The 13,934-nt window shown below is 48.2% G+C and overlaps 1 protein-coding gene across 1 annotated transcript in view; it reads left to right on the plus strand.

The window, feature by feature from the left end:
* The window catches only part of PARP1 (poly(ADP-ribose) polymerase 1), a 377,066-nt gene that overhangs the window by 313,696 nt on the left and 49,436 nt on the right, over positions 1-13,934 (plus strand). The window contains exons 21-22 of the mRNA XM_069236169.1: positions 12,894-12,955; positions 13,544-13,658. Coding sequence (XP_069092270.1) covers positions 12,894-12,955; positions 13,544-13,658 — 177 coding nt within the window. The remainder of the gene's footprint in view (positions 1-12,893; positions 12,956-13,543; positions 13,659-13,934) is intronic.

The following is a 13,934-nucleotide window of genomic DNA, read 5'->3' on the forward strand; positions in this document are numbered from 1 at the left end:
TGTGCTGTTCCAGTTTTCTGCATATTATTCTACATTCCTTCCACTTTTCCGGGACAAAATTCCACTTGCTTTTAGCAGGTGGAATTTATCCCAGTAAAAACCATAAGACGTAGATTTATCTCACAACCTTGAATCCCAGTTTGACTCTTGATCATCCCGTGATAAAGCAAATTGTGAGTTTGAAGTAATGAAATCTCGAGTGAAGAAGACACAGGCCAGTTCATGTGGTGGTGAGAGAAAACGGGGAGATTTGCCCTGTGTAACTCCAGCTTTACCATACTTTAATACATTCTCACTTATTCACCTTGAGGGGGACTCAGTCAGCTCCACGGTTAGTTGAGGAGAGCTCTAGTCTTTTCAGCAAAGTTGCCATAACATGATGCACTAAGTCTGAGTTTCTATTAGAATATTGAAGTCCCATTTCACCTGGGTTAAGTTTGGAGACTTATTGATTAAAGAAATAAAATAGTAGATGAGGACCACACTAGCAGATTTTGATGAAAATGATCAGACTTGTTTTATGTTATGTTTTTCTGATGGATACTTCCACCTACATATTCCTCACATCGTGAAGACCCTTAGTCGTCAGAGTGGATCCAGAGATCTTTCTCTGCATTGCTTCCACATGCCAGCAAGTGATGTAGTGCAGCTCCGTTTTGACTTCGACCCACCACAAAAGTGACATCAGAGCAACATGTAACTGCCTCATCTGCTCACTGACATCAGTTCCTTTCTTTCTGCCCTGAGGATACAGCTCTCAAGCTTGCTCCCGGGGTTTTACCTTGTCTCTGAGAAAGATTTCATTCGAAATTTCTTTTTCTACTGTGCAATGGACGTGTCCTCACCGAAACTAGAGTATAAGCCTTGTAGGGACGAATACAAACAGATGTCTGACAGACCCTTATGAGGTATACCTCCGGTGTCTGGGGTTGTTGAACATCTCCAAGGCCTGCGGCAGTTGTGCCCAGATGAACCCCAAGATGATCCAGTGGCACAAAACCAAAATCTGCATCACTGACCACGAAAGAAAGGCACTTGTGGACCGCTTCTTCCATGATGTACTACAGCAGGTAGAGCAGGGTGTAGGCTTTTCACCTCTAGAACTGGCTGAACTTGTCACAGCAGGACGGATTAACTCAGCCAGCGATGCCTAGCGGATCGCAAGTGGCATTTATGCCCTGATGTGGCACCGGCGACTTCCAGAGATTACAAGAACAATGCTGAGTCTCTTTGCCACAGTCAAGAAAAAACAATTTCGGCATTTTTGTGTGCTGGGTTCCTAAGAAGACTCTCACTGAGACACATTCTGCCTAGATCTGAGCTAGCTTGGACTCCTGTATGCCTTTCTGCCTCCTCACGTTCTGGAGATCAGGAATGACTGTGCTCAAGTCATGTTAGTGCCTCCAGGAGAATGCACCTGGGATTTCTGGGCAAGATGTAAGGAAATGCCTCCTTGGCATGGTTGCCCCCTGACTTTTTGCCTTTGCTGATGCTATGTTTACAATTGAAAGTGTGCTGAGGTCTGCTAACCAGGCCCCAGCACCAGTGTTCTTTCCCTAACCTGTACTTTTGTATCCACAATTGGCAGACCCTGGCATCCAGATAAGTCCCTTGTAACTGGTACTTCTAGTACCAAGGGCCCTGATGCCAAGGAAGGTCTCTAAGGGCTGCAGCATGTCTTATGCCACCCTGGAGACCTCTCACTCAGCACAGACACACTGCTTGCCAGCTTGTGTGTGCTAGTGAGGACAAAACGAGTAAGTCGACATGGCACTCCCCTCAGGGTGCCATGCCAGCCTCTCACTGCCTATGCAGTATAGGTAAGACACCCCTCTAGCAGGCCTTACAGCCCTAAGGCAGGGTGCACTATACCATAGGTGAGGGTACCAGTGCATGAGCATGGTACCCCTACAGTGTCTAAACAAAACCTTAGACATTGTAAGTGCAGGGTAGCCATAAGAGTATATGGTCTGGGAGTCTGTCAAACACGAACTCCACAGCACCATAATGGCTACACTGAAAGCTGGGAAGTTTGGTATCAAACTTCTCAGCACAATAAATGCACACTGATGCCAGTGTACATTTTATTGTAAAATACACCACAGAGGGCACCTTAGAGGTGCCCCCTGAAACTTAACCGACTATCTGTGTAGGCTGACTAGTTTTAGCAGCCTGCCACAAACCGAGACATGTTGCTGGCCCCATGGGGAGAGTGCCTTTGTCACTCTGAGGCCAGTAACAAAGCCTGCACTGGGTGGAGATGCTAACACCTCTCCCAGGCAGGCATTGTCACACCTGGCGGTGAGCCTCAAAGGCTCACCTCCTTTGTGCCAACCCAGCAGGACACTCCAGCTAGTGGAGTTGCCCGCCCCCTCCGGCCAGGCCCCACTTTTGGCGGCAAGGCCGGAGAAAATAATGAGAATAACAAGGAGGAGTCACTGGCCAGTCAGGACAGCCCCTAAGGTGTCCTGAGCTGAGGTGACTCTAACTTTTAGAAATCCTCCATCTTGCAGATGGAGGATTCCCCCAATAGGGTTAGGATTGTGACCCCCTCCCCTTGGGAGGAGGCACAAAGAGGGTGTACCCACCCTCAGGGCTAGTAGCCATTGGCTACTAACCCCCCAGACCTAAACACGCCCTTAAATTTAGTATTTAAGGGCTACCCTGAACCCTAGAAAATTAGATTCCTGCAACTACAAGAAGAAGGACTGCCTAGCTGAAAACCCCTGCAGAGGAAGACCAGAAGACGACAACTGCCTTGGCTCCAGAAACTCACCGGCCTGTCTCCTGCCTTCCAAAGATCCTGCTCCAGCGACGCCTTCCAAAGGGACCAGCGACCTCGACATCCTCTGAGGACTGCCCCTGCTTCGAAAAGACAAGAAACTCCCGAGGACAGCGGACCTGCTCCAAGAAAAGCTGCAACTTTGTTTCCAGCAGCTTTAAAGAACCCTGCAAGCTCCCCGCAAGAAGCGTGAGACTTGCAACACTGCACCCGGCGACCCCGACTCGGCTGGTGGCGATCCAACACCTCAGGAGGGACCCCAGGACTACTCTGATACTGTGAGTACCAAAACCTGTCCCCCCTGAGCCCCCACAGCGCCGCCTGCAGAGGGAATCCCGAGGCTTCCCCTGACCGCGACTCTTTGAACCTAAAGTCCCGACGCCTGGGAGAGACCCTGCACCCGCAGCCCCCAGGACCTGAAGGACCGGACTTTCACTGGAGAAGTGACCCCCAGGAGTCCCTCTCCCTTGCCCAAGTGGAGGTTTCCCCGAGGAATCCCCCCCTTGCCTGCCTGCAGCGCTGAAGGGATCCCGAGATCTCTCATAGACTAACATTGCGAACCCGACGCTTGTTTCTACACTGCACCCGGCCGCCCCCGTGCTGCTGAGGGTGAGATTTCTGTGTGGGCTTGTGTCCCCCCCGGTGCCCTACAAAACCCCTCTGGTCTGCCCTCCGAAGACGCGGGTACTTACCTGCAAGCAGACCGGAACCGGGGCACCCCCTTCTCTCCATTCTAGCCTATGTGTTTTGGGCACCACTTTGAACTCTGCACCTGACCGGCCCTGAGCTGCTGGTGTGGTGACTTTGGGGTTGCTCTGAACCCCCAACGGTGGGCTACCTTGGACCAAGAACTAAGCCCTGTAAGTGTCTTACTTACCTGGTTAACCTAACAAATACTTACCTCCCCTAGGAACTGTGAAAATTGCACTAAGTGTCCACTTTTAAAACAGCTATTTGTGAATAACTTGAAAAGTATACATGCAATTTTGATGATTTGAAGTTCCTAAAGTACTTACCTGCAATACCTTTCGAATGAGATATTACATGTAGAATTTGAACCTGTGGTTCTTAAAATAAACTAAGAAAAGATATTTTTCTATACAAAAACCTATTGGCTGGATTTGTCTCTGAGTGTGTGTACCTCATTTATTGTCTATGTGTATGTACAACAAATGCTTAACACTACTCCTTGGATAAGCCTACTGCTCGACCACACTACCACAAAATAGAGCATTAGTATTATCTATTTTTACCACTATTTTACCTCTAAGGGGAACCCTTGGACTCTGTGCATGCTATTCCTTACTTTGAAATAGCACATACAGAGCCAACTTCCTACATTGGTGGATCAGCGGTGGGGTACAAGACTTTGCATTTGCTGGACTACTCAGCCAATACCTGATCACACGACAAATTCCAAAATTGTCATTAGAAATTGATTTTTGCAATTTGAAAAGTTTTCTAAATTCTTAAAAGACCTGCTAGGGCCTTGTGTTAGATTCTGTTTAGCATTTCTTTTAGAGTTTAAAAGTTTGTAAAAGTTTGAATTAGATTCTAGAACCAGTTGTAGATTCTTAAAAAGTATTCCAACTTTTAGAAGCAAAATGTCTAGCACAGATGTGACTGTGGTGGAACTCGACACCACACCTTACCTCCATCTTAAGATGAGGGAGCTAAGGTCACTCTGTAAAATAAAGAAAATAACAATGGGCCCCAAACCTACCAAAATACAGCTCCAGGAGCTTTTGGCAGAGTTTGAAAAGGCCAACCCCTCTGAGGGTGGCAACTCAGAGGAAGAGGATAGTGACTTGGAGGACAATTCCCCCCTACCAGTCCTATCTAGGGAGAACAGGGTCCCTCAAACCCTGACTCCAAAAATAATAGTCAGAGATGCTGGTTCCCTCACAGGAGAGACCAACACCTCTGAAATCACTGAGGATAACCCCAGTGAAGAGGACATCCAGTTAGCCAGGATGGCCAAAAGATTGGCTTTGGAAAGACAGATCCTAGCCATAGAGAGGGAAAGACAAGAGATGGGCCTAGGACCCATCAATGGTGGCAGCAACATAAATAGGGTCAGAGATTCTCCTGACATGTTGAAAATCCCTAAAGGGATTGTAACTAAATATGAAGATGGTGATGACATCACCAAATGGTTCACAGCTTTTGAGAGGGCTTGTGTAACCAGAAAAGTGAACAGATCTCACTGGGGTGCTCTCCTTTGGGAAATGTTCACAGGAAAGTGTAGGGATAGACTCCTCACACTCTCTGGACAAGATGCAGAATCTTATGACCTCATGAAGGGTACCCTGATTGAGGGCTTTGGATTCTCCACTGAGGAGTATAGGATTAGATTCAGGGGGGCTCAAAAATCCTCGAGCCAGACCTGGGTTGACTTTGTAGACTACTCAGTGAAAACACTAGATGGTTGGATTCAAGGCAGTGGTGTAAGTAATTATGATGGGCTGTACAATTTATTTGTGAAAGAACACCTGTTAAGTAATTGTTTCAATGATAAACTGCATCAGCATCTGGTAGACCTAGGACCAATTTCTCCCCAAGAATTGGGAAAGAAGGCGGACCATTGGGTCAAGACAAGGGTGTCCAAGACTTCAACAGGGGGTGACCAAAAGAAAGGGGTCACAAAGACTCCCCAGGGGAAGGGTGATGAGACAACCAAAACTAAAAATAGTAAAGAGTCTTCTACAGGCCCCCAAAAACCTGCACAGGAGGGTGGGCCCAGAGCCTCTTCACAAAACAATGGGTACAAGGGTAAAAACTTTGATCCCAAAAAGGCCTGGTGTCATAGCTGTAAACAGCATGGACACCAAACTGGAGACAAGGCCTGTCCCAAGAAAGGTTCCACTCCAAACTCCCATCCAGGTAACACTGGTATGGCTAGTCTCCAAGTGGGATCAACAGTGTGCCCAGAGCAAATCAGGGTCCACACTGAAGCTACTCTAGTTTCTGAGGGTGGGGTGGATTTAGCCACACTAGCTGTCTGGCCGCCTAACATGCAAAAATACAGACAGCAACTCTTAATTAATGGGACTAGAATAGAGGGCCTGAGGGATACAGGTGCCAGTGTCACCATGGTGACAGAGAAACTGGTTTCCCCTGGCCAATACCTGACTGGAAAAACGTACACAGTCACCAACGCTGACAATCAGAGAAAAGTACATCCCATGGCAATGGTTACTTTAGAATGGGGAGGGGTCAATGGCCTGAAACAGGTGGTGGTCTCCTCAAATATCCCAGTGGACTGTCTGCTTGGAAATGACCTGGAGTCCTCAGCATGGGCTGAGGTAGAACTAAAAACCCATGCAGCAATGCTGGGTATCCCTGAACTGGTGTGTGTGAAAACAAGAGCACAATGCAAGGCACAGGGTGAACAAGTAGAGCTGGAGTCTGGAAGAATGGCCCAGCCTACCAAGAGAACAGGAAAGTCAGTTGGGAAACCAACTACAACACAGCAAAAGAAAGGGAACCTCTCTTCTCAGGAAGAAGTTCTGCCCTCTGAGGGAACTGAGCCTTTGGAGCTTGAACCTTATCAGGTTGAGCTCTTAGGCCCAGGGGGACCCTCAAGGGAGGTGCTGTGTAAGGGACAAGAAACCTGTCCCTCTCTTGAAGGCCTTAGGCAGCAAGCTGCTGAAGAGTCCAAAGGCAAGAAAAATGGAACGCATAGGGTCTATTGGGAAGATGGACTCCTGTACACTGAGGCCAGAGACCCCAAACCTGGTGCCACTAGGAGAGTGGTAGTGCCTCAGCTGTTCAGGAAGTTCATCCTAACATTGGCCCATGACATTCCCCTTGCTGGACATTTGGGACAAACCAAGACGTGGGAGAGGTTAGTCAACCACTTCTACTGGCCCAATATGTCCAACATGGTTAAGGAGTTTTGCCTCTCCTGCCCCACCTGTCAAGCCAGTGGTAAGACAGGTGGGCATCCAAAGGCCCCCCTCATTCCACTTCCAGTGGTGGGGGTTCCCTTTGAAAGAGTGGGTGTGGACATAGTTGGTCCACTAGAACCTCCCACAGCCTCAGGAAATATGTATATCCTGGTAGTAGTGGATCATGCTACCAGGTACCCTGAAGCTATTCCCCTTAGGTCGACTACTGCCCCTGCAGTAGCCAAGGCCCTCATTGGTATCTTTACCAGAGTGGGTTTCCCTAAGGAGGTGGTGTCTGACAGAGGTACCAACTTCATGTCAGCATACCTAAAGCACATGTGGAATGAGTGTGGAGTGACTTATAAATTCACTACACCATACCATCCACAAACTAATGGCTTGGTTGAGAGATTCAACAAGACATTAAAAGGCATGATCATGGGGCTCCCAGAAAAACTCAAAAGGAGATGGGATGTCCTCTTGCCATGTCTGCTTTTCGCTTACAGAGAGGTGCCACAGAAGGGAGTAGGATTCTCACCCTTTGAACTTCTGTTTGGTCATCCTGTAAGAGGACCACTAGCTCTTGTTAAAGAAGGCTGGGAGAGACCTCTCCATGAGCCTAAGCAAGACATAGTGGACTATGTACTTGGCCTTCGCTCTAGAATGGCAGAGTACATGGAAAAGGCAACCAAAAACCTTGAGGCCAGCCAACAGCTCCAGAAGTTTTGGTATGACCAAAAGGCTGCACTGGTTGAGTTCCAACCAGGGCAGAAAGTCTGGGTTCTGGAGCCTGTGGCTCCCAGGGCACTCCAGGACAAATGGAGTGGCCCTTACCCAGTACTAGAAAGGAAGAGTCAGGTCACCTACCTGGTGGACCTGGGCACAAGCAGGAGCCCCAAGAGGGTGATCCATGTGAACCGCCTTAAGCTCTTCCATGACAGGGCTGATGTGAATCTGTTGATGGTAACAGATGAGGATCAGGAGGCAGAGAGTGAACCTCTCCCTGATCTTCTGTCATCAGACCCAAAAGATGGCACAGTAGATGGAGTGATCTACTCAGACACCCTCTCTGGCCAACAGCAAGCTGATTGTAGGAGAGTCCTACAACAGTTTCCTGAACTCTTCTCCTTAACCCCTGGTCAGACACACCTGTGTACCCATGATGTGGACACAGGAGACAGCATGCCTGTCAAGAACAAAATCTTTAGACAGTCTGACCATGTTAAGGAAAGCATCAAGGTGGAAGTCCACAAGATGCTGGAATTGGGAGTGATTGAGCGCTCTGACAGCCCCTGGGCTAGCCCAGTGGTCTTAGTCCCCAAACCTCACACCAAAGATGGAAAGAAAGAGATGAGGTTTTGTGTGGACTACAGAGGGCTCAATTCTGTCACCAAGACAGATGCTCATCCAATTCCAAGAGCTGATGAGCTCATAGACAAATTAGGTGCTGCCAAATTCCTAAGTACCTTTGACTTGACAGCAGGGTACTGGCAAATAAAAATGGCACCTGGAGCAAAAGAGAAAACAGCATTCTCCACACCTGATGGGCATTATCAGTTTACTGTTATGCCCTTTGGTTTAAAGAATGCCCCTGCCACCTTCCAAAGGTTGGTGAATCAAGTCCTTGCTGGCTTGGAGTCCTTTAGCACAGCTTATCTTGATGATATTGCTGTCTTTAGCTCCACCTGGCCGGATCACCTGGTCCACCTGAGGAAGGTTTTGAAGGCTCTGCAATCTGCAGGCCTCTCTATCAAGGCATCCAAATGCCAGATAGGGCAGGGAACTGTGGTTTACTTGGGCCACCTTGTAGGTGGAGGCCAAGTTCAGCCACTCCAACCCAAGATCCAGACTATTCTGGACTGGGTAGCTCCAAAAACCCAGACTCAAGTCAGGGCATTCCTTGGCTTGACTGGGTATTACAGGAGGTTTGTGAAGGGATATGGATCCATTGTGACAGCCCTCACTGAACTCACCTCCAAGAAAATGCCCAAGAAAGTAAACTGGACTGTGGAATGCCAACAGGCCTTTGACACCCTGAAACAGGCAATGTGCTCAGCACCAGTTCTCAAAGCTCCAGATTATTCTAAGCAGTTCATTGTGCAGACTGATGCCTCTGAACATGGGATAGGGGCAGTTTTGTCCCAAACAAATGATGATGGCCTTGACCAGCCTGTTGCTTTCATTAGCAGGAGGTTACTCCCCAGGGAGCAGCGTTGGAGTGCCATTGAGAGGGAGGCCTTTGCTGTGGTTTGGTCCCTGAAGAAGCTGAGACCATACCTCTTTGGGACTCACTTCCTAGTTCAAACTGACCACAGACCTCTCAAATGGCTGATGCAAATGAAAGGTGAAAATCCTAAACTGTTGAGGTGGTCCATCTCCCTACAGGGAATGGACTTTATAGTGGAACACAGACCTGGGACTGCCCATGCCAATGCAGATGGCCTTTCCAGGTTCTTCCACTTAGAAAATGAAGACTCTCTTGGGAAAGGTTAGTCTCATCCTCTTTCGTTTGGGGGGGGGTTGTGTAAGGAAATGCCTCCTTGGCATGGTTGCCCCCTGACTTTTTGCCTTTGCTGATGCTATGTTTACAATTGAAAGTGTGCTGAGGTCTGCTAACCAGGCCCCAGCACCAGTGTTCTTTCCCTAACCTGTACTTTTGTATCCACAATTGGCAGACCCTGGCATCCAGATAAGTCCCTTGTAACTGGTACTTCTAGTACCAAGGGCCCTGATGCCAAGGAAGGTCTCTAAGGGCTGCAGCATGTCTTATGCCACCCTGGAGACCTCTCACTCAGCACAGACACACTGCTTGCCAGCTTGTGTGTGCTAGTGAGGACAAAACGAGTAAGTCGACATGGCACTCCCCTCAGGGTGCCATGCCAGCCTCTCACTGCCTATGCAGTATAGGTAAGACACCCCTCTAGCAGGCCTTACAGCCCTAAGGCAGGGTGCACTATACCATAGGTGAGGGTACCAGTGCATGAGCATGGTACCCCTACAGTGTCTAAACAAAACCTTAGACATTGTAAGTGCAGGGTAGCCATAAGAGTATATGGTCTGGGAGTCTGTCAAACACGAACTCCACAGCACCATAATGGCTACACTGAAAGCTGGGAAGTTTGGTATCAAACTTCTCAGCACAATAAATGCACACTGATGCCAGTGTACATTTTATTGTAAAATACACCACAGAGGGCACCTTAGAGGTGCCCCCTGAAACTTAACCGACTATCTGTGTAGGCTGACTCGTTTTAGCAGCCTGCCACAAACCGAGACATGTTGCTGGCCCCATGGGGAGAGTGCCTTTGTCACTCTGAGGCCAGTAACAAAGCCTGCACTGGGTGGAGATGCTAACACCTCTCCCAGGCAGGCATTGTCACACCTGGCGGTGAGCCTCAAAGGCTCACCTCCTTTGTGCCAACCCAGCAGGACACTCCAGCTAGTGGAGTTGCCCGCCCCCTCCGGCCAGGCCCCACTTTTGGCGGCAAGGCCGGAGAAAATAATGAGAATAACAAGGAGGAGTCACTGGCCAGTCAGGACAGCCCCTAAGGTGTCCTGAGCTGAGGTGACTCTAACTTTTAGAAATCCTCCATCTTGCAGATGGAGGATTCCCCCAATAGGGTTAGGATTGTGACCCCCTCCCCTTGGGAGGAGGCACAAAGAGGGTGTACCCACCCTCAGGGCTAGTAGCCATTGGCTACTAACCCCCCAGACCTAAACACGCCCTTAAATTTAGTATTTAAGGGCTACCCTGAACCCTAGAAAATTAGATTCCTGCAACTACAAGAAGAAGGACTGCCTAGCTGAAAACCCCTGCAGAGGAAGACCAGAAGACGACAACTGCCTTGGCTCCAGAAACTCACCGGCCTGTCTCCTGCCTTCCAAAGATCCTGCTCCAGCGACGCCTTCCAAAGGGACCAGCGACCTCGACATCCTCTGAGGACTGCCCCTGCTTCGAAAAGACAAGAAACTCCCGAGGACAGCGGACCTGCTCCAAGAAAAGCTGCAACTTTGTTTCCAGCAGCTTTAAAGAACCCTGCAAGCTCCCCGCAAGAAGCGTGAGACTTGCAACACTGCACCCGGCGACCCCGACTCGGCTGGTGGCGATCCAACACCTCAGGAGGGACCCCAGGACTACTCTGATACTGTGAGTACCAAAACCTGTCCCCCCTGAGCCCCCACAGCGCCGCCTGCAGAGGGAATCCCGAGGCTTCCCCTGACCGCGACTCTTTGAACCTAAAGTCCCGACGCCTGGGAGAGACCCTGCACCCGCAGCCCCCAGGACCTGAAGGACCGGACTTTCACTGGAGAAGTGACCCCCAGGAGTCCCTCTCCCTTGCCCAAGTGGAGGTTTCCCCGAGGAATCCCCCCCTTGCCTGCCTGCAGCGCTGAAGGGATCCCGAGATCTCTCATAGACTAACATTGCGAACCCGACGCTTGTTTCTACACTGCACCCGGCCGCCCCCGTGCTGCTGAGGGTGAGATTTCTGTGTGGGCTTGTGTCCCCCCCGGTGCCCTACAAAACCCCTCTGGTCTGCCCTCCGAAGACGCGGGTACTTACCTGCAAGCAGACCGGAACCGGGGCACCCCCTTCTCTCCATTCTAGCCTATGTGTTTTGGGCACCACTTTGAACTCTGCACCTGACCGGCCCTGAGCTGCTGGTGTGGTGACTTTGGGGTTGCTCTGAACCCCCAACGGTGGGCTACCTTGGACCAAGAACTAAGCCCTGTAAGTGTCTTACTTACCTGGTTAACCTAACAAATACTTACCTCCCCTAGGAACTGTGAAAATTGCACTAAGTGTCCACTTTTAAAACAGCTATTTGTGAATAACTTGAAAAGTATACATGCAATTTTGATGATTTGAAGTTCCTAAAGTACTTACCTGCAATACCTTTCGAATGAGATATTACATGTAGAATTTGAACCTGTGGTTCTTAAAATAAACTAAGAAAAGATATTTTTCTATACAAAAACCTATTGGCTGGATTTGTCTCTGAGTGTGTGTACCTCATTTATTGTCTATGTGTATGTACAACAAATGCTTAACACTACTCCTTGGATAAGCCTACTGCTCGACCACACTACCACAAAATAGAGCATTAGTATTATCTATTTTTACCACTATTTTACCTCTAAGGGGAACCCTTGGACTCTGTGCATGCTATTCCTTACTTTGAAATAGCACATACAGAGCCAACTTCCTACACAAGAGCATCTGTCCTCTGATCAGGCTGCCACTTTGGAAGAGTCTTTTTTCGCAGCAGCAGGGCAGGATCCTACACCCGGTCTTGGACAACCTATACCCCAATACGTGGAGATGAGCAGCAAAAGCTGACAGCTTTTGATCTTCCTCCTGAAGTCGTGGATGTCTTGATAACAGCCAGGCACCCATCTACAAAATCTGTTCATGCAAGGAGCTGAGATAAGCCTGGTGTAGTTCCTACCATACAGATCCATTACAAGCAAAGTTGCCGGGTGTTGTGATGTGGTTTCTGAAAGATCTAGTTAATGTTTCCACCCAAAACCTTCTATGATGCTGTAGTGGGATCCTAATTCTCACATTCCTTCCATACCCCGTAACTCTTAAAACGGTCTTTCTCATTGCAATAACTTCAACTCGTTGCATGAGTGATCTTCTTGTTCGATCTATTCTGCCTCCGTTCACCACCTTATTCCCGGACAGACTGGTATTGCTGACTGTTCCGCCTCACCCCACAAAAGAGGAGGTCCTCTATTGTTTGGCCCCTAAAAGAACTTTGAGATTTTACATTGATTGCACCAAGGACCATAGGGTGGACGATCAGTTCTTTGTGGGGTTCTCTGGAACAAACAAGGGTAAGGCAGTACAGAAATGAACAGCATCAAGGTGGATAGTCTTCTGTATTAAATCTGCTGTGCATTGTCCAAAAGAACCTAGTGGAAAGTCTGAGGGATCAATCAACCAGAGCCAAGATGGCCACCACTACGTTAGCACGTGGACTGGCTGTCCCGGGCGAGGACACGACAATCCATTGCAGCTTATACAACGCCACTTGCTGCCATGCAGGAGCAGTGTTAAGAAAAATCTTCAGGTCCAGTCTGGCATCTGGGGATAGTCTCGAGCTGAGGAACCTATGGTTAGATAGAGTATGCACAAGAAAGAACGTAACCTAAGGTAAGGTATTACTTGAAAGTACGTTAATACTGATTAACAGTGTTTATTTTATTTTTTTCTTTAGGCATGAATTGAAAGGAGCTGCCAATATAACAAAGTTACCCAAGGGCAAACACAGTGTGAAAGGTATGTGACCAACACTCTACTGACCAATAATCTGATGCAGAATGCAACCTAGAAGACTACAAGTTAGAAGGCCTCTGTGGGAGCAGGAGGGTGAACCATTCTCTGTCAGCTGAGCCTGCAGTAGTGACCAGCTATGAACCGGCCCCATTATTTCTGCTTCTGTGTCCTGTACCCTCCCATTCTGGTTTAGGGTGACAAAGAAAACGTAATACATAACCTGCTCAGTTAACTGAATTGACAGACAGCAAAAGTGGTTTAAAAAATTCAGTTGGATCTCCCCTGCTTTTACTTGTCCGCTTCTGCGAAATTTTAAACCATTTTAGATTTTTTTTGTGCCCGTTGCTTTTGTTTACTGTTTTTCACTCATAACATGTAGGCAACTGATCTGAAAGTCTCAACAAGCATGTTAACGAACATTAGAAATGTAAGTGTACAATTCAGTGATCACTTTACGGTCAATGGACAACATGCCTTAAACAAACATGAGACGGATTCCTTCACTAGTTTATTTACCATGTGTTTTAATGTGGCATCAGAAAGTATGGTCGTGTTTGGTTTAATCTGTACTTTCTGCGGCTTTCTTCCTAGGTTTAGGGCAGACTGCCCCCGACCCTGCAGCCAATACAGAACTTGACGGTGCAGTGGTTCCTCTGGGATGTGGTACTCCAACGGGAATCCATGACACCAGCTTGTTGTACAATGAGTATCCTTCATAATCAGTTGCACGTTAAAAAGCAATTTGCTGAAGGTAGTTCAAAAATGGGTAATACTAATGAACTGATGTTTGTGAGACTTAATATCCCAGAGATGCATCTTGACACTGTAGAAAGTATACAAAACTTATAGGAAGTCAACTTTGCCACCGAAGTATTAGGTGCAAATATGATCAGCTGTCTAGAGAAACTCTATAGAAATATCTCCTTATAAATAACTACTAAGAGCAGGGCTGCAATGAACAAATGAAATGTAGAGCAGTGCA

Source organism: Pleurodeles waltl, chromosome 5, assembly GCF_031143425.1.
Source record: "Pleurodeles waltl isolate 20211129_DDA chromosome 5, aPleWal1.hap1.20221129, whole genome shotgun sequence".
Taxonomy (NCBI): Eukaryota; Metazoa; Chordata; class Amphibia; order Caudata; family Salamandridae; genus Pleurodeles; species Pleurodeles waltl.